This window comes from Heteronotia binoei, chromosome 12 (assembly GCF_032191835.1).
Source record: "Heteronotia binoei isolate CCM8104 ecotype False Entrance Well chromosome 12, APGP_CSIRO_Hbin_v1, whole genome shotgun sequence".
In the NCBI taxonomy this organism is placed as follows: Eukaryota; Metazoa; Chordata; class Lepidosauria; order Squamata; family Gekkonidae; genus Heteronotia; species Heteronotia binoei.
Window position 1 is genome coordinate 61,757,959 of NC_083234.1, and position 20,447 is coordinate 61,778,405.

The 20,447-nt window shown below is 42.0% G+C and overlaps 1 protein-coding gene across 10 annotated transcripts in view; it reads left to right on the forward strand.

Moving 5' to 3' along the window:
- Nucleotides 1–320: 320 nt before the first annotated feature.
- EHMT1 (euchromatic histone lysine methyltransferase 1) overlaps nt 321–20,447 on the forward strand; it is a 149,999-nt gene continuing 129,872 nt past the window's right edge. For 3 of the 10 annotated variants that reach the window (XM_060251566.1, XM_060251571.1, XM_060251573.1), the window contains exons 1-3: nt 410–424; nt 11,204–11,289; nt 13,693–13,766. In XM_060251566.1, coding sequence (XP_060107549.1) covers nt 13,740–13,766 — 27 coding nt within the window. In that variant the 5' untranslated portion in view covers nt 410–424; nt 11,204–11,289; nt 13,693–13,739. Of the gene's footprint in view, nt 425–11,203; nt 11,290–13,692; nt 13,767–20,447 lie in introns of all 10 variants that reach the window. The other 7 variants (XM_060251561.1, XM_060251563.1, XM_060251574.1 and 4 more) reach the window with 6 other exon arrangements.

The window sequence follows — 20,447 nt, forward strand, 5'->3', positions numbered from 1 at the left end:
CGGATTAAAATTCAGTCAATGGGCTGCATTCTTCCATGACCCTGACAAAGTTGCATGATTCGTGCAAGGAACCATGGAGCCGATGTTTTATCTCCCCTCCAGCCAGCTTTGGCCAACTCCGTTCCCTTCCCCCCTCCCCCCCCCCCGTGGCCATGTGCATTCCTGTCACCACGCGCAAAATATCACTGTACGGCAAGAGAGGCTCATGGGCGCCGCCATGACGGCCATTAAGGGAGACGCCATTATCGCGGGTCGGGGGAGCGCACGCGCAACTCCTCTCGGGAGGAGGCGGGTGTCTCCCTCCCTCGCGAATGAATGAAGGTGGGTGGGGGAGGGGCGCGCGCGCAGAGAGCGAGGGAAGTCTCCGAAAGGGGCGGGGCTATGCTCCGGGGCTGCTTCGGCCATGGCCACAGTGGATGCCGAGGTGAGTACTAGCGCCGGCGGCGTCCACCTCCCCCCCTAGGCGGGGGTGGGAGAGAAATGAGGGGAAGGGCGGGCTTGGGCCTCGAATGGTATCTCCCGAAACCAAACGCGGTCTAATCGAAGCTTTGCACACGACTCGCTTCTGCTCTCTAGATCTGCTCCCCCCCGCTATATTATGGTTCAGCCCGGTTCCTCTAAGGCCAAACCTGCGTGGGCCGTTGCCATTGTGTGCGTACGGGGGTTGGGTGGCGATGGAAATAGAGGACGGAGGGAACCCGGAACCCTGCATAACGAACACTCTCGAGGCTGGGAAGAGGTGTAGGATAAGAGAAGCATGCAGGTTTCAGGGCAGCATAAGAAGTGGTGATTATGCAGAGTCCCGGGTCGGCGTGGCTCCTTTCCAAGCCCAGTTGGCACTTCGCCATGCTCGGTCCGGGGCGGAGGAGAAAGGCGGGGCAAATCAAAGAGAGGAAATAAACGAAATCTATGCATCCACATTTATGCTTCATTCAGGGCACGGGGCCCAGTGGCAGATATGAGCTGTCCTGGGTGCGGGGCCTGAATATGTAGTTAATGGGAGCTGGAAGAGTCGTTTTTTCCCCCTCAGCATTGGACGGGCTACTGTAGTTGCAATGTGGGATCCGTGCAGAAGCTGCGTCCATTGTATTTCTGATTGCAGGCCTATGTATTATTGTTATTTGTCTACTTTATTATATGCGCTTTATTAGCCATTGCTAATGATAATATTAGCCTGTTTTTAGTATCGCTAAAACTATCATTAATTGATATTAATAATAATTGTTCAGATGGCTAATAAAGGAGAGGGCTATTTTTTTTTTCTTTTTCAAAAGAAAAATGGAAAGTGACTCATAAATGCCAGTTAATGGAAACTGGCCACTGAGAGGGACCTTGCTCTTCCTTCCGCTCTGTTCTGAAGAATAGCCTGTGCGGATGCTGCATTGTCAGCCAAATTGACTTCTGAAGTAGCCTCCCACTTACAGGCAAAATCAAAACTCTCAGCGACCAAATAACTGAATTGTTACAAAAGCGTTATGTATTTAAAAACCTTTAGAGACACTGTTTCCTGTTAGTCCAAAGTGGTTTACAATCATGAACATGGATCAAGGAACAAAGTTAAAACCATCATACAACAGCAGTGGTTGGTACGTTCTTTGTCCGAAACAAAAGTCAATCAGCATCCTAAAGACTAACAATATTTGTTCCCATCAAAGCTTACTTCCAAATTCAATGGGAAGAAAGAAAATATATTTTTTTCTCCTTTTAACAGTGCCTGCCAAAATATAGTTCTGGACTGACTTGGGATATCATTTCTTATTAAAAGACCCTTTGGAAAAGGACAGTTTGGCAGGTTTTGTGAAAGTCCATCCTTGCATACCATCTCCAGAAGACTGTTCTGTAGCACCGTGCTAGGGCAGCAATTGTAAAAATCTGGGAACAGACAGACAGACTGTGCCAGGGGAAGGACTGAAACTGAAATAACTGCAAGAATTGCAATTAACAAAGAGAGGCAATCCTGAAGATAGGTAGGTTCCATATTGTGAAGGGCTTTTAAGGTCAAAGGTAGCACTATGAAGTTCAGGTGGAAGCAAACCGGTAACTAGTGCAGTTGCTTTTAAGTTGGTGTAACATGCATTGCATCAAAGCACCCTAACAAAGTGATTGGCCTCAGGTTAGGGAGGGTCCCATCTCTAGAAATTTTTAGAAAGTGCTGCAAGGCCATTTTATTTGCCAGAGTTTTTAGTGGGGTACAGACTGCACGTATCTTCTGGAGTGAGGAGTGAGATTATTTGGTGTGTTTATTCTGCATGTTTTAAATTGTGATTTGTGAAAAGCCATTCTTATAGGCCAATGGTTTTGAACAGCTCACACTGATAGGCCAGAATTATTAAAATCAACTAATTATCTTATTTTTATGTTTAATAACAATAGAACAAATACGTTACTACTGCCAGGGTAGTTTTTCTGTTCTGGCCACTAATTTACCAACCCTTTGTGAAGAAGGTAACATTGCCATATATATAAAAGGGGAGATCCTGTTCCGTCTGATGGAAATAAGCAGGGCACATTCAAAGAAACAAAGTTCTAGAGTGCCAGTCTTTACTGTTGTGCAGTTACGAAGCCTCTCTGCAAAGGGAATTCTCCCCTGATGTAATTTCTTCCAAAGGAACAGCAGTCAGTCATGCCAATGTAAATAGTCTTCTATATTTGAGTACTGTCAAAAACTCAAAATATAATGGCGAAGAGTTTGACAGGGAAGAACTCAAGTATAACGGAGAACATACTCTATGGGATCTCCTACTGAAAGGTAAAGGTAGTCCCCTGTGCAAGCACCAGTCATTTTTGACTCTGGGGTGACGTTGCTTTCACGTTTTCACGGCAGACTTTTTACGGGGTGGTTTGCCGTTGCCTTCCCCAGTCATCTACACTTTTCCCCCAGCAAGCTGGGTACTCATTTTACCAACCTTGGAAGGATGGAAGACTTCGTCAACCTTGGGTTGGCTGCCTGAACCAGCTTCCTCTGGGATCGAACTCAGGTTGTGAGCAGGGGGCTCTGACTGCGGTACTGTAGCGTTACCACTCTGCACCACAGGGCTGTTTGATCTCCTATTAGTACTTAGGAAATCCAATTCATTCAGGCTCTTTATTAGAAGCGTTTGTGAAGCTGTCATCCCTAAGCCATCAACATCAGCTATGAATATCCCCAACAGGATCCATATATTTTAACTAATAAATAGGTTTTGTACTACTTGAAATTTCCAGGCCCAGTCCCTCGGAGAGCACTTTGCAGTAGTCCTGTCTAGAGGTTATGGAACCAAAGAAAGGTCAACAGTGTCTAGAAATGACAATTTACAAATCAAGTGCAGATAAAATAAGATGCTTATAACTAGTAGCTTTAAAAAAATTAAACATTTTTTTCCCGAGGACTTCATTTTCTGTTGAAAATTTTGGAGTGCTAAAAATTCCTTCTGTTAAATTTTTCTCTTTTGGAATTAACGGCATGCTTTTTAAAAGGTTTTTTTTTTACTTATTTAGAATGTGTAGTACAAAGATTTTCTTATATAAAAATCTGCAGTGTTTGCTAATGACAAGCAGGGGATCTGCAAGGAATTGCTGGGGGCATCTCATTCCCTTCTCTCCTACTGTTTCCTCTTTTCCTTTCCTAGAAGTTCCAGTTCCCCAATTCCTACTTCATTCTCTCCTTCCACCCAGCAGACAGACAACCTTTATCTGCCCCTCATCTTCAATTGTCTCTTTGACCAAGTTGCATGGTGCTAGCATGCCGGGCCGGGCCAGGCCCACTGGCATAATAGGAAACCTGCAATGGGGAAACTCCACTTTCCCCAGGATCTCTCTCCCTATACTCTCTTTCCCCTTTGGCTCCTTTTGACACTCCCTATAACCTCACCTTTCTCTGCTTCCTAATCTCCGTCCCACCCAATCAACCCACCTGTTATCTCCCTCCCATCTTCAGCTATTTTTGTTATTCATTTATATCATGCCTTTCTCCACAATGGGGACCTAAAGCAGCTTGCATCATTCTCTTCTGCTGCTACTTTCACAACACTGCTATATGGTTGATTAGGCTGAGGGTGAGTGATTGGCCAAGGTCACCTAATGAGCTTCCATGGTAGAATGAGGATTCGAACTTTGATTGTTATCTGAAGTTCTAACCACTACATAACATTGGCTATCATGGGGTATCTGATTTGCAGCTGCCAGCTGGGCCTGGATGAGTCATGAGTCAAAGGCCAAAACAGCTCTGCCCCCACTCCCTGACAGAAACCAAGGTGAACTAGCAGTATTATGGTTGCTTAGCAGTTGTGACAGAAAAGTTCATTTCTTAAAGGTACAGGTACTGATTCTACTATTACCCCCTATGTAGTTTTTCCAGATTTTTTGGCAAACCTGGGGTTTTTCTCTAGTTTGTAGAAAAATCTATTGTCTCTGTTCATGGCTCTACGTTCTGGTTTAAGTATCCACTGATTTTACCACGGCGAGAATTATATCTGCGCATATTGTAAGCATAGGCAACATATTTTCAAGCATCTATTTATTGTATACATTTAACTATTTTTGTTCTGACTACGATTCATATGCTTTGATATATATAATACTGTTGAGTGTTTGTTTGCAAATTCAGCTGCAGTGTTTATTTAAATAATTAAACAGTCCCTTTATAAAGTTTAACTTTATATCTAGATAGCTGTGTTATGATCAAATAATATAAAGTTTCTGTCCAAATACTATACTTCTGTACTACAAACATATACAGTTTTTATATCTCTTAGATGACAAAAACTAAGATATATACTAGGATAGCATAGGGTGCGGCAGTTTGCAGGTCTTTTTACTACATGGAATTTTGCTTGTAGAAACCTAATACATGTATACTTAAAACTTTAATAAATACGCCAAATGGTGCACTTTTATATGTTGACTAGGTTATAAATAGTACGTTTTATGTTAAAGCAGTATAGCTGTGATAATAAGGGTGTTGCATTTATTTCAATTTCTTCCCCCCAAAAAGAAAACCCCCAGATATGTTGCATCTCTGCTTCTAGAAAAATAACTTCTGCCAGTCAGAGTAGACAATCCTGAGTTTGGCAGACCCATGGGTATGAGTCAGTATGGCAGTTTCATATGTTTTAATGATGTATAGTTATAACAAATGTTTGATTTTAATTATATATTATGAAATGTTAATTTTAAAGTGTAATTTTATATTCTTATGTTAGTTTTATATATGTTGTAAGCCGCCCGGAGCCACTCGGTGGGAAGGGCGGGATATAAATCCCAGATAAATAAATAAATAAATATGTTTACCATATAATGTGACAGGATGATGTAGGGAAAACAGGGTGTGTACATAAGGGAAGATAAGTAAGGCAGACATAGATGCCTTCACTACACCACAGAAGAAGAGTTTTTGAAAGACCTAAAAGGGACTATTTAATTATTTAAATCAACACTGCAGCTGAATTTGCCAACGGACAAGCCCAAATTGCAGTTTCTGATGGATTCGTGTGTGGGGTGTATTCTGTTGTTTCACTATGCCATCACCTATCAGCATGATATACACAACTAAGCACCTTGATGCTTTGGTGAACTAAATCAGTCCCAGGACTGAGGCTCATCTGCTCTCATGCTGGATAGGATCAAAGGCTTATCTGCCCCAGCCTCTTGTTCCTTGGGTTGTCAGGTCAGTGTTGGAAAATAACTGGAGACTTTGGAGGTTCGATCTGGGAGAAGGCGAGATTGGGGAGGGGCCTCAGCAGGGTACAGTGCCGTAGTGTCCACCCTTCAAAGCAGCCGTTTTTTCCAGGGGAGCTGGTCTCTGCCAGCTGGAGATCAGTTGTAAAAGCGGGAGATCTCCAGGCTCCGCTGGAGATTGGCAGCCCTACTTGTCCCCCCACAGCAGCTAACTAGAAATCCCTGGAAGATCCACAAGCAAGACAAAAACTCCAAAGCTTCCCCATGTTGTTGCCTCCACCCCAATAGGTATTTAGTTCTTACGATTATGCCATCTCCAGCATTAACTAGTAAGTGAATCTATTGTTCGCAACCAGAAACTCAGATTGTTGTTTGATGTAAACCAACAGGGGTAATCTTTTTAAAAAATCTTACTAGGTGGAATTTATTTTTTGTTTAATCCTTTGGAAGGATAAGCACAACCAAATTTTTTAAAAAGAGAGAGACAGATTGTCCACCAGTGCTGTCCTCTCTTTCTCCCATATAGGGCTCCCAACACTAGCAAATGCTGGGAGTTTTGGGGGAGGTTGACTGGATGACCCTCTAGGAATTTCTTCTAGTATAATATGGTAAAACTAAGGCAGATTTCTAGATCTTTTGTGTGGAGGCCATTATTTCTCCTGCTGTTCAGTTTCTTGAGGGTGGGAGATTAGGTCTGGGGAATTCCCTACCAGGCCCAGGCAATTAAGCAAGCCTTCTTGGAGGTGTTACAGGAGGAATTACCACAGTTGGCCTGGTGCCTAGTTGTGTGAGATACTGCTTGCACTGAAAGCTAATATAATTATTAACTGTCCAAATAGGTTACTCCTTATTTATAGATAGGATTTTTTTTCTTTTTTCCTCATAGAATGTTTTACAAATGCTTAAAACCATTAATTTTCCAAGCCAACATGGAAGTCCACCAACGGAGTCCAGCTTTGAATGTTCCTTTGCATAAACTGCTTGCAGACAGAAAACTCTTGCTGCACAGAGAAACAGTCTAACGTTTTGCTGTGCTGGTTTTCTGTTTCAGGGGTGTTGTTTTAACATAGGGGAATGTTGCAGTGATCCTCTTTGTGCTAAAATGGCACGGTCCATTTTGTCCCCTCATGTACCTTCATGTGAGTGTGCACCAGGACCTCAGTGGGTAACAGAAGAAAAAAACCAGCAAGTTTCATCATATTGTTGAGGCAAATGTGTCTGCTGTTTGGTTTCTGCTTTTATTATTATTTGGTATTTTTTGTATATTTGTGGGTGTGTTTCCACCTGGAAGTCATGTTGATCTCTGGTGACTGACCTTTACTGGGGGCTAGGGGGATATTCAGAGAGGTGACTGAATAGAATCTGTCCCTGTCTTTCCGACTGGGTATTTCAAGGAAGTCTCCTGTCTGAGTACTAACCACAGTCAACCCTGCTTAGTTTCCAAAATCTGATGAGATCAGGCTTGCAGAGCAGTTTGTTTCTTTTACTTTTTCTAATCTTGAGTTGTTTGGAAAGAATTCACACAGGAGCACAGTATCCAGATCAGGTTTTGCCAGATGACACTATGAAGTACTCTTGAGAGTGGAGCAAAATAGCTAGAGGGTAAATCAGCAGGCTCTGGATGATGGTGCATCCTTTTCCCAGTGGATTTTGATTGCTACCATGAGGAATCCCTTTTGGTCCCTCTTAAACATTCCCATTTATAGAACACTGAGAAGCGCTGGAGAAGATATCTAATCTAGATGCCAGATCTTTTGAGAAAACTGTGTCTGCCAACTTCCTTGAATGCACAGTTGCAGTTAGCCATGATAGTCATAATTCCAAGTGTCTCTAGAGATTAAAAAGCACAGCTCTAAATATGCCACATGGGACAAATTTTGTACTCAAGAAGGATGCCTTTTTGACTGTTTTTCCCCTTCCAATATGAGACTCAGATAGTGCATCCCAGACTCCGTTGCTGTGGTTCTGCAGTGGTGAAAGTGGCATTATGGCGTTTTTGCAAAGCCTGGGACATGACTGAGCCAAAGTTAAACCATTCTTTAAGTTTCTTGGACCTCAGTAGAAGAAAATTTGAGCAGATTAAATTGTGGGATTTAAAAGTCTTTGACTTCGGTTAGATTGTATTCAGTGCAGTCAATTTCCGTTGCAGCTGTTCTGAAAGTAGATTTGCTTGGCTTGTGTGTCCTGGCCTTTCATTTTGAGAATGGACTCCCCCCCCCCCCCCATGAACATGTACTGCATAATACTACGTGCAGTTATATGGTGATGGACATTGCCTTGGAGTGTGTTCACATTCCACTAAATAATGCATTTTGCAACTGGATTTTTGCTATTCTTACACAGTAAAAATCCAGTTGCAAAACACATTATTTAGTGTAGTGTGAACACACCCTTTGTGACAACAAAAAAAGCCTTTAATGTTCATGGAAGTACAAAGATGACAATATTGCTAGAGTCAGAGAACAGTTAATAGTTATTATAGTCTTTCCTCCAGTCTTGCAGGGCTAGGAAAAAATATTTCGGATTTCTAGGTGGTGAATCAGATTGGTAGAATCTAGTGTCAGTTTTTCAAATAATTCTTTGCCACTAGCATGTTCTTCAATGCTACTCAGTTGCTTTCTATTGAGTCACACCATTGGTCTATCTAGGCAGTATTGTCTTCTGGTTGGCAGCAGTTTTCCAGAGCACCAGATCAAAGTCTTTTTCAGCCCTGCTTCCACAAATCTTTTTTTTTTCAAATAAAGATTGTACCTAGGATCTTCTGCATGCAGAGTGTGGTGCTCCTTGCCACAGTGACTAGGTTCACCATATTTCATAAAGCAAGAAAAAGGACATATTTCCCAACTGACTGCTTCAAACAATAACTGATGATGACAAATCTCAGTTATTATATTACATTCCATCCTCGATCCATTCCAGTCTGGCTTCTGCTTTGGACAGGGGACAGAGGCCGTGCTAATCGCCCTCACAGATGACCTCTGGCAGCTTCTGGACCAAGGTGGGTCAGCGCTGCTGTTACTTCTACATCTGACAGCAGTGTTTGACATGTTTGACCACGACTTCATGACCAGCTGCCTCACCGCCATAGGGGTTCGGGGGATTGCCTTACAGTGGATTTCCTCCTTTCTCCAGGGGTGGGGACAGAGGGTGGTGCTTGGTGGGCAGACCTCCCCATGTCACCCACTTGAATGTTGTGTGCCGCAGGAGGCAATCCTCTCACCAATGTTGTTCAACATCTATATGTGCTCCCTTGCACAGCTAGCCTGGAGGTTTGGGCTGGGGTGTCACCAATATGCAAACGACACCTAGCTCTGTCTGTTGTTGGACAGCAGAGTTGGCTGAAGCTAAATCCAAGGGTGCTGTACCTGGGTCATTGTGAGACTGGATCAGATATCAGGCTTTCACCCCTGGATGGTGCAACACTTGCGTCAGTCCAGGAGGTGACAAGCTTAGGTGTGATCCTGGATGCCTCGCTTTCTATGGAGGCCCATGGTTGCCAGATCTGCCTTCTACCACCTTCAGAAGATCAGACAGCTGGTACCCTATGTCTCCCCCCAGGACCTAGTTACAATGACCCACGCAATGGCCACTTCCAGACTTGACTACTGTAACTAGCTCTACACAGGCTTGCCCTTGAGACTGATCCGGAAACTCCAGCTGGTGCAGAATGCAGCAGCGCATCTGCTGACTTGCATTGCCTGTGCGGGCTTGCATTCAGCCGGTGCTTCGCCGATCACACTAGCTACCAATTGAGCACCAGATCCAATTCATGGTGTTGGTACTAACCTTTAAAGCCTTGCATGACCTGAGACCAACATATCTGAAGAACTGCCTCTCCCCATACATGCCCCAAAGAGCCTTACACTCAGCCAGTTCAACACCTACTGGTTATCCCCGACCCTGGCCCCAGCCTGGTGGAACATCTTTCCCCTTGAGATCAGGGTCCTGCTGGACCTTTCACCATTGTGCAGGGCCTGCAAAATGGAGTTGTTGCACCAGGCCTTTGGGTTGAAGCAATGGGCATCCATGCAACTTGTCCTCCCTACCACAGCCTTTCTCTGCATGGGCCAGTTCTGAGAATTTTGTGCTCAGCAGCACTGGTCTCTGTGTTTTCCTAGCCGACGACTGTCTGTTTTAAATCTTATTTTAACCGTTTAATATACTTATTTTTTACCTATGTTATTTTATATGTTGTAATCCGCCCTGAGCCCACTTGCGGGGAGGACAGAATATAAATCAACTAAAATTAATATAAATAAATATCCCTACTATTTAAACTGTAATGCCACTAATATGAATATTCATAACTTTCTAACCCCCCCAAAAGACATTTTCATCAGGTTTTTTTTAAAGGCCAAAAGAGAATGGATACCAAAACCGAGGACATCTGGTAACCCTAACGGTGACCCTGCTTGTGTGGAAAGTCTCTGCCCTATTCCCCCAGGCATGGGCTTCTTCAGGATTCAAATTTGGGTCTGCATCTGAAGTAAGAATCACATTCTTAAGACCAAGAAGTCTTAAAACGTAAAAACACAGATTTGATTCCCCTGCCCCCCAACACATTTTATTTATTTATTTTACAAGATTTTATGCTTCCTTTCCGCCTGATCAGGGCCCCCGCGGGCTTCTGTGGGATTTACTTGCATTATTAGCTCAGTAAGCCTTTCAGCAGGTTGATGTGGTATGCCAGTATTGTCAAGTCCATATCATGTCTATGGGATTGGAATATTACTGACTTGACTGAGGCTAGTATGAGTTTGTGGCTAAGGTGAGATGAGTCAATGTCATAGTTCGTGTTTTTCACAGTTTTGCTACATTGGGTGTTATATATTACAGTGTTTGATTAAAATATTAAAGCTAAGTTTATGTGCCCAGCATCATTTTTTTAAAGTGCCTAGGTGACTTTCGGCACAGGTGTACAATGTTTTCATACCTAAGACTGTATTTCGTATTATTTCTCTGGCAGTGATCAAGCTATGTCATGTTAATATAACCAGGATTTGGCCCTTTGAATTAAATTGGATCAGGCAAGTGACCTTTTTCCGTTCATGGATTGGGCTGATTCTGTTCTTACGCACAGTTCAACATATTGATAGATGCAAGCAGGCAGCTGTGTTGGTCTGAAGCAGTTGAACAAAGCAGGAGTCAAGTTGCACCTTTAAGACCATTGGTCTTAATTGGTTGGTCTTAAAGGTGCAACTTGACTCCTGCTTAGTTCAACATATTGCAACTGTAACCCCCTGTTTAGAAAAATATGGTATGGTGGTCTCCCATTGGTTGGGCAAAATGTGTAGAGAGTGAACAGGGTGGCTAGCAAGCTAGCTGAGCCAAGCAAATCACTTGGGGACCAAGCAAATGGGAATATAAGATGTTCGATTAATTCCTTTAAAATTTTTATTGCGATTGTGATATTTTTAGGCCAGCCGCAATTTGTGCTGCGATGAAGGAAAAGAGAAAATGGATTGAAGCATTAATGCAGGGAATTTTAAAGTCTGATTTTGTAAGCATATGACTAGTCAACATGCAGTAAAGGAATGAAATTTTGTAGGTGGCACATTGATGGGGCTGGAGCCAATGCAGAGGAAAGAGGCTACCAGACTGAGAGTGGCTTGGCTAGACTAGGATTATAGTCAGGTAAGTGGCATATTCTACTTCATGTAGACTAAAATGGGAAAGGAAAAAACTGTCCAACGGGACTCTTGGTTACCAAGTGTGGTGCAGAAGTGGGACTTAAGTATGTTAAGCAATTGCAAGGCAAACCAGGACCAGACCAATCGGCGGAACTGAAATAAGGGCATCTCTGCCTCATTGGATGATGTAATCAGCATGGTTTTTGTATGTTTCTGATACATTTTGGATTTGGATTCTTGGAAGATAAATCACATTGGCTTCTGGTGTAGATTGTACTTTAATTGGCATTTGGTAGTCAGTGCAAACTGTAGACTTGTTCTCTTCTGTAATTATTCCCTTTTTTTTTTAAAGCCAAAACTGTGTTCTAGCTGGCAGCTAGGCTTTGAACAGTCAACTCATAACCTCCTCCCTTAATATAACTAGCCTCAACCTGTCGCAAGCATCATACCTTAGGCTCCCATCTGGACAGATGCTTCCAGAGGACAGGTTTCTCCCAGCCTTTAGCTAAATAGGTATCTTTTCCTGTGCCTCTCCCCCAATCTTCCTTTTATTATTTAATTTTTTTTTAATCACACTCCTTATCCCTAGAGCTCAAGATAGTTTACCACAGGGGGGGTAGACAGCCTTTTTGACTTGAGTGCAAAAATGGGGGGGGGGGGCGAAACAAAAGGGGAAGAAGAGAATTGTAGTTGGCTAGTCAGATGCTTGCTCTGCACTTTCGAGCTTGATTGGTGCTGTCTGTACCTTGGGAGCAGAATTCCGACCCAGCTGGTAGCAGCATGGGTCTAGGAGGTGTTGACAGGGCATAAGCTATCCCTGTTGCCTTCTTCCATACCATCACCTTCTGGTGCTGGCAGCAGCTGTGACGGTTTTGTTGGTAGGGTAGAGAACTGGCCATGTGTGCTGAGCAAAATGCCTTAGGGTGCCACTCTTTGGCATGCATGCTGGGGGAGGGGTTTCATCCTCCTGTTTTTTGCATGAATTCTGTCTACACACTCATTTATCCTCACAACAACCTTGTGAGGCTAGGTTGAACTTAGAGCGATTGGACCTGAAGGCTTCATGGATGAGCAGGGATTTGACTCTGGATCTCCCTAGCCTCAAGGACAGCAGCACTGTAACCAACTGTACTACTCTGGTCGTTGGAATCAGTTGAAACTTGCAGTTTGTGGTTTCTGCTGGTTAGTATTGTTGATTTCACCAATTCTGGTATTTGAACCTCTCACATTTCAGTTTGTCTCCTGTGTGAGAACAGATGCAAGCAACTTGTGGCATAGGTACTAAGTTAATTATAGAGAGGATCATATCCAGGCACAAGGTGGAGACTGTGAACTTCATTGACGGCATCTCATAATTTGGATTTGAGTTGTGCCACCCTTGCCAAAGACTTTGTGAGTCAAATCTCTCCATGACATCAGCAGTAAATGTTTGCTTAGAGGAGACTCCATCATGGGGTGCACCAAAATGGGGAAGGGGATTTGTAATTCAAATTTTAAGGTAGTACTATTAAATGTTGGTTGGATTCTACAAGCTTTTCTGGTGGAGTAAAAGAGAGGATGGACAATCTCCCCAAATGCACCTCCTTCCTATAGCCCTGCCTTATGTGGCTGAAAACTGGGTGGTTGTCATCTAGCAAGCAACTGGGTGGTCATCATCTAGCAAGCAACCCTTGAAATAATATTCTTTGTCATAAACATTTCAGACTGGGTGGGTTAAATATCGGAGATCTCAAGAAACCAATTACTTTGAAAGAATGGTACTAGATAATCCAGGTTTTATTTGGTGCCTCTGTAATTGTAAACTTGGAGGCACAAGTTTGACTATTGGTACAGTTTGCAGGATCAGACCATATGGATAAATAGGCAGAGTATAAATGCTTTAATTAAATATGTGAATAAATGAAGCAATTAAAGAGTTTATTAGATTTTTAGTATATTTTAGCTCCTGGGGGATTTGTTCCGTCTAAGGTAAAGTTGGGAGAAAACAAGAGGTATAAATGTAGCAACAATAAATAAATTACAGTTATTTAATTTATAGCTTGGTTTTCCATTTATTTGCTGAAGATAGCAAATAAATTAAAGAACTTTCATTAAATCACCACCAAAGAGAGAACTGAGGACTACTTCTGGAGAACCATGAACTGTATGGCCATCTTGAAATGTACTACTCTGTGATTTTTAATGTACTGCTTCTGTTTTGTCTCTGATTGTAACTGGCTCTATTCTTGAAAGGTACAGGAAATATTCAACCTATAAGAGCTATTCAATATATCAGATATTTCACAGAAGGCACACATAACACTTTGAGTTTGTATGAAATGCATACTATTTCTTATTTTTAACATGTTGACAATGAGTAAATAACTGAAGCATGTATTAATTGAGGGACATTGCTGATATTTAATAGATTAATCCAGAACACTTCGCAGAGGGCACCAAAGCCAAGTGAACAAGATGCTAGGAGCTTTAAATCACATGCTTGTAAGTAACAGTCAATTGTGTGTGTATGTGTTAGAAAGAGAGAAGGAAATAAAAATAAGTTTTCAAGCCGTTCCTCTACAACTTAATTATTCTAGACTAGTCCTGTTAAAGTCAATGCCGTATTTCCAGAGTCGATGGGCCATGAATTGTAGCTTTTGACCTTGGGGGTGAAATTAGAGTTGCCAGCCTCCAGGTGGGGGCCTGGAGATCTCCCACTTTCACAACTGATCACCTGGCAGAGATCAGTTCCCCTGGAGAAAATGGCTGCTTTGAAGGGTGGATTCTATGGCACTGTACCCTGCTGAGGCCCCTTCCTCCCCAAACCCCTCCCTCTCCCAGATCCACCCCCAAAGTCTCCAGGTATTTTCCAACACAGACCTCGCAACCCTATTTTAGTACCACCTGTGGTTTGTATATTTATATTGTTTTGAGGAGTATATCCAAGCAAAGTTACTTGATTTGGTTTAAACAGGGTAAGGTGAATTGTATGCAACCATGTTTAGTTTTTATAATGGGGGTATTGGGAGAAAATAGGAACCTCACAAATAGGTTCATTTGTGGTCCTTCCTTTCACTGACTACTCAAGAAAATCTAGGTTATTGATAAGTAAGTACTTCAGGACTTCATGTGTATGCAGTTTTTTAGGATGTTTGTGTTCGGATATTTTGCACTTATGTTTCTTGAAGGAGTGGTGACTGTAACAGCCTCTCATGGAATTGTTTTTCTTGAAATTCTGGATAATGGTTTGTGAAGTCAAACTTTTTAATTCTTTACTTGCTTATTTATTTATTTACGGCAAGACTCCGTTTTATCAGTTGCTGTACCGTATGGCTGACTTTGTCTGAATTATGAGTCTGTTTTCTGTGGTGTCTGTTTTGGTAGATGTTGGGGAGAAATGTTAGAGAAGTCATGAATGTCATTGGCTGCTTTGGTGGCAAATATAGCCTCCCCATGGAGTAGAGAGACAAAGACTTGCTACTCCATTCTCAGAACAGCATGATTTATTTGTTTGAGCTATGTGGTTAGGGATTTTTGGTGGCTAGAGATACCCAGCTTGGGGTTGTAGGGAGGTTACTCAGTTATGTGGAAGAGGAGTATCATCTTTATGTTCCAAAAAAAGTATGACCGTATAATGATAAACTTCTGAGGAGCAGCTGTGTTTCTGTTGCAACAAAACCAACAAAGAGTCTTGTGGCACCTTACAGACTTAATGTATTTACTGTAGTGTAAATATTTGTGGGCCAAAATCCATTTTATCAGAACCAAAGGTAACTCTTAACTGGCAGCTAATCATACACCTGATGAAACAGAAGCTTTTGCTGGTGTAAATTAGTTGGTTTTTAAGGTGCCACTAGACTCTGTTTTTTTATTACTTGTGTATACATAGGCATGTAGATGGGAATTTAGCAAAGAAATGAGCAGGTATAACAAAGTGACTAAGATCCTGACCTATGAACTGAAAAAAAAAACCCTAGTGTGAATTGCTTTTCTTTCAGCACTCCTGTCTGTAACTGTGGTTAGTGAATTTGGACATCATGCAAGCTGTACTTGGCAAACTCATTTAAAACCATGGCTTCTGATTCTGGTTTGGCAGCCAACCAATAAGAACACTTGGCACACTGACTGGGTTGAACCTTTTGCTTTAATTATTTGAATTCAAGCAAGGCAGTGCTGGCCCTGAGTGACCTTACAGATTTCCCGCCTTTTCTAAACTGTGGCTGACTGGCTGTTACCAGGCTTCTAATGTTCATTCTATTTTAGGTCTAGTTTGGCCAGCTGTGAGAAGAGTTCATATTGTTGCCTTTTCTTAAGTAGTACACTGAGCCTGGCTGTCTGTGAAGGGAATGTTTAATTCTCCTGTTTATTTTTTATTCTTTTAATTTCAGTCTGGCCTGCTGTGAGGGGATTTCTCATTCTCTCACATTTTGATCTCTTAAAAATATTTGAACTGTTTTCTTCTTACATCTGTTTAATGTCTCAAAATGTGAAAGCCAGGCTAGGGGAGGGGGGTAGTGTCATGAAGGGTGAGTGGAGGTAGTTTTCTGATTTTCTCATCTCTCAAGAAAGAGGTTAAAGTGGCTGCCTTCACATGGCAGTTGGGTGGTTGGGGTTAGATAACCCATGGAATGATGGGTAAATTGCTTCCAAAGAGTTCCATGATAAGCAAGGGCCAATAAAGCATTCTGACATTCTTGGCAGATCATGTTGCTCCTCACAGGATGCCAAGAATTACATGCTCCTCAGGGACATCACTCGTCTTAACCTGTTTGTTTATTTAGAAAAAAATATATTGTGCCTTTCTATTATGAATAATATTCAAGGCAGCATACACACACAAACACATGAAGCTGTCTTATATAGAATCAGTTCTTCAGTCCAGCAAGGTCAGTATTGTCTACTCAGACTGCCAGCAGCTCTCCAGGGTCTCAGATGGAGGTGTTTCACCTCGCCTACTGCCTAATCCTTTAAACTGGAGATTCCACCTAAATATGTATTGTGTCACAGCCCCTCCCTGCCATTTGTCTTGCACCACTGAGGGGCTTTGTCAATCTGTTGCTTTTAAATCAGCAACTAACATATTGTTATAATGCCTGTCAGGTTCTATGTATTCCCAGGTTTAATTTTTTTTTTTTAAAGTCTCTAGCATCTGTTGTTGTAGTAGGGTTGTCAGGTCCCCCCCGGCCAATGGCAGCAAATGTGGGAGATAAAATTGCCAAATCCAGGTTGAGAAACTCCTGGAAATTTGTAGATGGAGCCTGAGGAGGACAGAGACCTCTCAAAGCATCCATTTTCTCCAGAGGAACTGCTCTCTCTAGTCTGGAGATGAGCTGTAATTCTGGGGAATCTCCAGTTCTCACCTGGAGGCTGGCATCTGTATGTTGTGGCGATAGAAGGGGAAAAATAATTTCTCCACAATGAAAAAGACTAGAGATTTTAAATGACAGCTGGAAATGTAATGAACCTGGTAACAGATTGTTGTATTTTCATCCTGTAACAATATGTCAATTGCTGATTTTTAAAAGCTCTCTGGTATGTATGGGGACAGAAGGGCCACTTGTGAGAGACTGGGGCAGAAAAAAATGACGCCATTGTAGACTGGACTGCGAAGCTTCAGACATTTCCATCCACATTGGTCTCTCCCAGTTTTGTTGTGATCTTTCCCAAACATTGCAGCAAAGCAAATTTGGGGAAGATTTCAGGAAAGATTGGGAAATACCTAGGAGATGCAGATGTGCTCCAGTGCTGTGGGGAAATTGGGAGAAAAAAAACTCCACCCTGCTTTCCCATAACATCCAAGCCTAGGTAAACAACCTGTGTAAATTATCCTCATTTTACCTGTAAGAATACACTGGAAGTCTACTCTTTTCCTACTGGTTAACAGCTTGGAAGATGTATACAGAAGGGTGATTTAAGAGTATTAATCAACATGAAGTGACTGAGTGTGCTTTTTTACCACTCTTACAGTCAGCCCTCCTGTTATGGTTAAAATCTAAGAACCAGTTTCAAAAGTTAATAGAACTGAACAAAAGGGGACCTGCAAGGACTCTTGTGGAAGGGAAAATCCCATTCTTCATCCTAGTCCCCCCCCCGCTCCTTTTTCCTCCTGCCTTATAACTGCCATTTGTTTTATCTCCCCTCCTTTTCTTCTGCCTTTCCATTGCTGCATGCTTTCCCTCCTCTCTCACCTCCTTGCTGTTTATCCACCTTCGCTTCCCTGCTTCTCTCCTGCCTCTCTGCTGCCACTTACAGTTTCCCCCCATCCCATCTGTGCTGCGTCCATTTCCCTCCACTTATCTCCAACTTCTCCTCCTCCTGGTGCTGGTAGCTGGAACCACTACCTTAGTCAAGTTCCATTTTGGGTTGCTATAGCAACTCAATGTTGGCTGAATTCTGTTCCCTCCCTGACCAGTATCTGTGCATACATAGACATTGCTCTTTATTTCTTTCCCCACCCTAACATTCACACATACACATTTTGTATTTTCCTGCAAACCTGAGGTGTTCCTCAGTTTGCAGAACTCTAAATTGTAGATAGGCCTGACTCCCATTTTGTACCTTCATTTGTTCTGTTCAGTGGCTAGCTCTTGGCTATTAGCTTATATAGATAGCATTTTCAGGAATAGAACTGAATCCCAGTTTTGCTTAATTTAACTGCAGAAATTATCTCATTGAAAAGTCTTTGGTGCTAGTAATTAATCATGTGGAAAAGAGAATTACAGTGACTGGGAAAGAGGAAGTTGGTTTTTTTAGAACTCCTTTGTCTATAGCCATTTGGTTCCTTGCTCAGGTACTTCGTAAGTTTCTTTCAAATAGTAACAATTGAACTGGCAGTTGCAAGACAGTATTCCCAAGTCCATTAGCAGCATCAGAAAGTCAAGTAAGGATCTTAAGGACTCATTCTTGTACTGTGGTATGTCCTAAGAGAGTTGATTATTGTCAGGGCTTTTTTGTAGCAGGAACGCCTTTGCATATTAGGCCACATACCCCTGATGTAGCCAATCCTCCAAGAGCTTGAAGGGCTCTTAGTACAGGGCCTACTGTAAACTCCAGGGTGTTGGGTGCATCACAGCCTACTCTGATTCCTGCCCCCCCCAAAAAAAACTTTAGGTAGCAGATCTATTTTTAGTAAAGGTTGGCTCTGATTACTTGTGAGGTTCCTCCCAAATTTCTCTTTTATGGTTTTGTAATGCGCCTGACTTTTCTTTTACTAACCACTGTGCATAAATTTATTATCTGTCTGAGTAAATCTTTGGAAATGTGGAGTTCTCATTCTGGAAAAAGAGAGAGAATATTCATTAACAGTAAATAAAATAAGATCATGTTTATTGAATTAATTGAGACAAATGCACATACTCTAGTCTTATTCTTGATCCTCATGTCACTCATAAGCATTAACTGAAAGAACTGCAAAACACTCCACCCTGATTGTTTGGTAGGATCCTAACTTGTATTAAGAGACTTTTCATGCGTGTACCTTAAGAGAATACATGGTTATATTTATTTAGCTAGACTGTAGTGGTGTTTATTTAACAAGGCCAGCCATTCTCTTCTTTTTCCTGGGAGTAGTACAGAATACAAGGAATGAGCTGATGTCACCCTCACCACCAGCAATCAATCTGACTGAAGTCCTTCAGTCAATCTACATGATCAGCTCTTTTGCTGGTATTTCACTGCCTTTGTTGCACTTTGTAGCCAGATTATGGGTATGAAAGAATTTGTTTTGCGATGGTTTTAAAAATGGAGATGGGATTTAATGTATTGATTCATCGAGCTGAGTTGTCCAGGCCACTACCCAGAGACAGCGGCTGTCACGTAATTGTTTATTATTGACCGATCGCCCCCCTAAGTCGCTGTGTTTGCAAAAGAATCAATGGCAATCAATCTTCAGAGGATAAGCTTTTGAGGTCTATGACTTGTTTCCAAATTGGGATTGATGGGTCAGCTCCATATCTGATGGGTGTAACTTCCCACTTGGGTTAGAATTCTACGAATAAAAGAATAAAGTTGTACAGTGTACTTATTCATTTCCCAGTGGCCTGCTTTGCAGTTTGGTTGTTTTGCTTTCCTCCCCACCAGATTCTGAGCTGTGCCTGTGAGGTTGTGAGTGTTCTGTTGGCATTTGACTTCTGTATTCCTGCACAACTTTGCTTCAAATTCAGGGGCAGTTAATTCCAAAATGGTGAAAGGTAGAATTGACTGAGTCATGAAACATCAAACTCAAACTCAGCCATAAATAAAGCAGAGGATCTTTTAAAATGCTCATTAACAGGGTTTTTTTGTCTCTGTCTCCGTCTTTTTCTCGCAAAATGATTATGAGAATACAGCCATTCCAAATAATATTAATTGAAAAATGAAGCAAATAAAGCGTATGCAAAAGCATACTCAGTCTATTTTACATTTTTAGTATGAGTCAGAAGCTTAGTTCAAGGAAAGGTGTTTGTGAAGGTTTGAACTGGGTCTAGCCCTATAAGATACCCCTGGTCCTGGGGTATCTCTTAAGGGATCAATGTGTATGTGGTCAAGAGATCCAGGTGGGCAGCCATGTTGATCTGAAGCAGTCGAACAAAGCAGGAGTCAAGTATCACCTTTAAGACCAATCAAGTTTTATTTAGAAAGTAAGCTTTCGTTTGCTCTCTAAGCACACTTCATCAGACGAAGGGATCAGGTATTGATCAGGTATGTGGTCAAGAGTCAATTGAAGATAATTACGTAATATCCTATTTTGCCCCCTGTATAATGTACCTCTCCTAACCTGGATAGCCCGTACTAGCTCGATCTTTCAGATCTTGGAAACTAAGCTAATGTTTGGATGGGTGACCACCAAGGAATACCAGGATTGCTAGGCAGAGGCAGGCAGAGGTAACCCACCTCTGCACGTGTCTTTCCTTGAGAGCCCTACAGGGTTGCCATAAATCATCTGTGGCTTGACAGCATTTTCCATCACCAAAATCTAACTGGAATGAGATTATTTCCCATAGTTTTTAAACATTCACTTGGTGCTTATGGACCTTGGGAAGATTTGTCATCAGATTTGTTTCTTTTAAAGCATTTTTGCAGTATCTGCCCACCAATTATAAATAATGATATACTATCAATTGCCAATCATAGTAGCAGAATCACTTGAGTTAAGGAAACTGTGTCCTAATATAATATTCTGTAGTGGAAGCTGGGTTCAGGTAG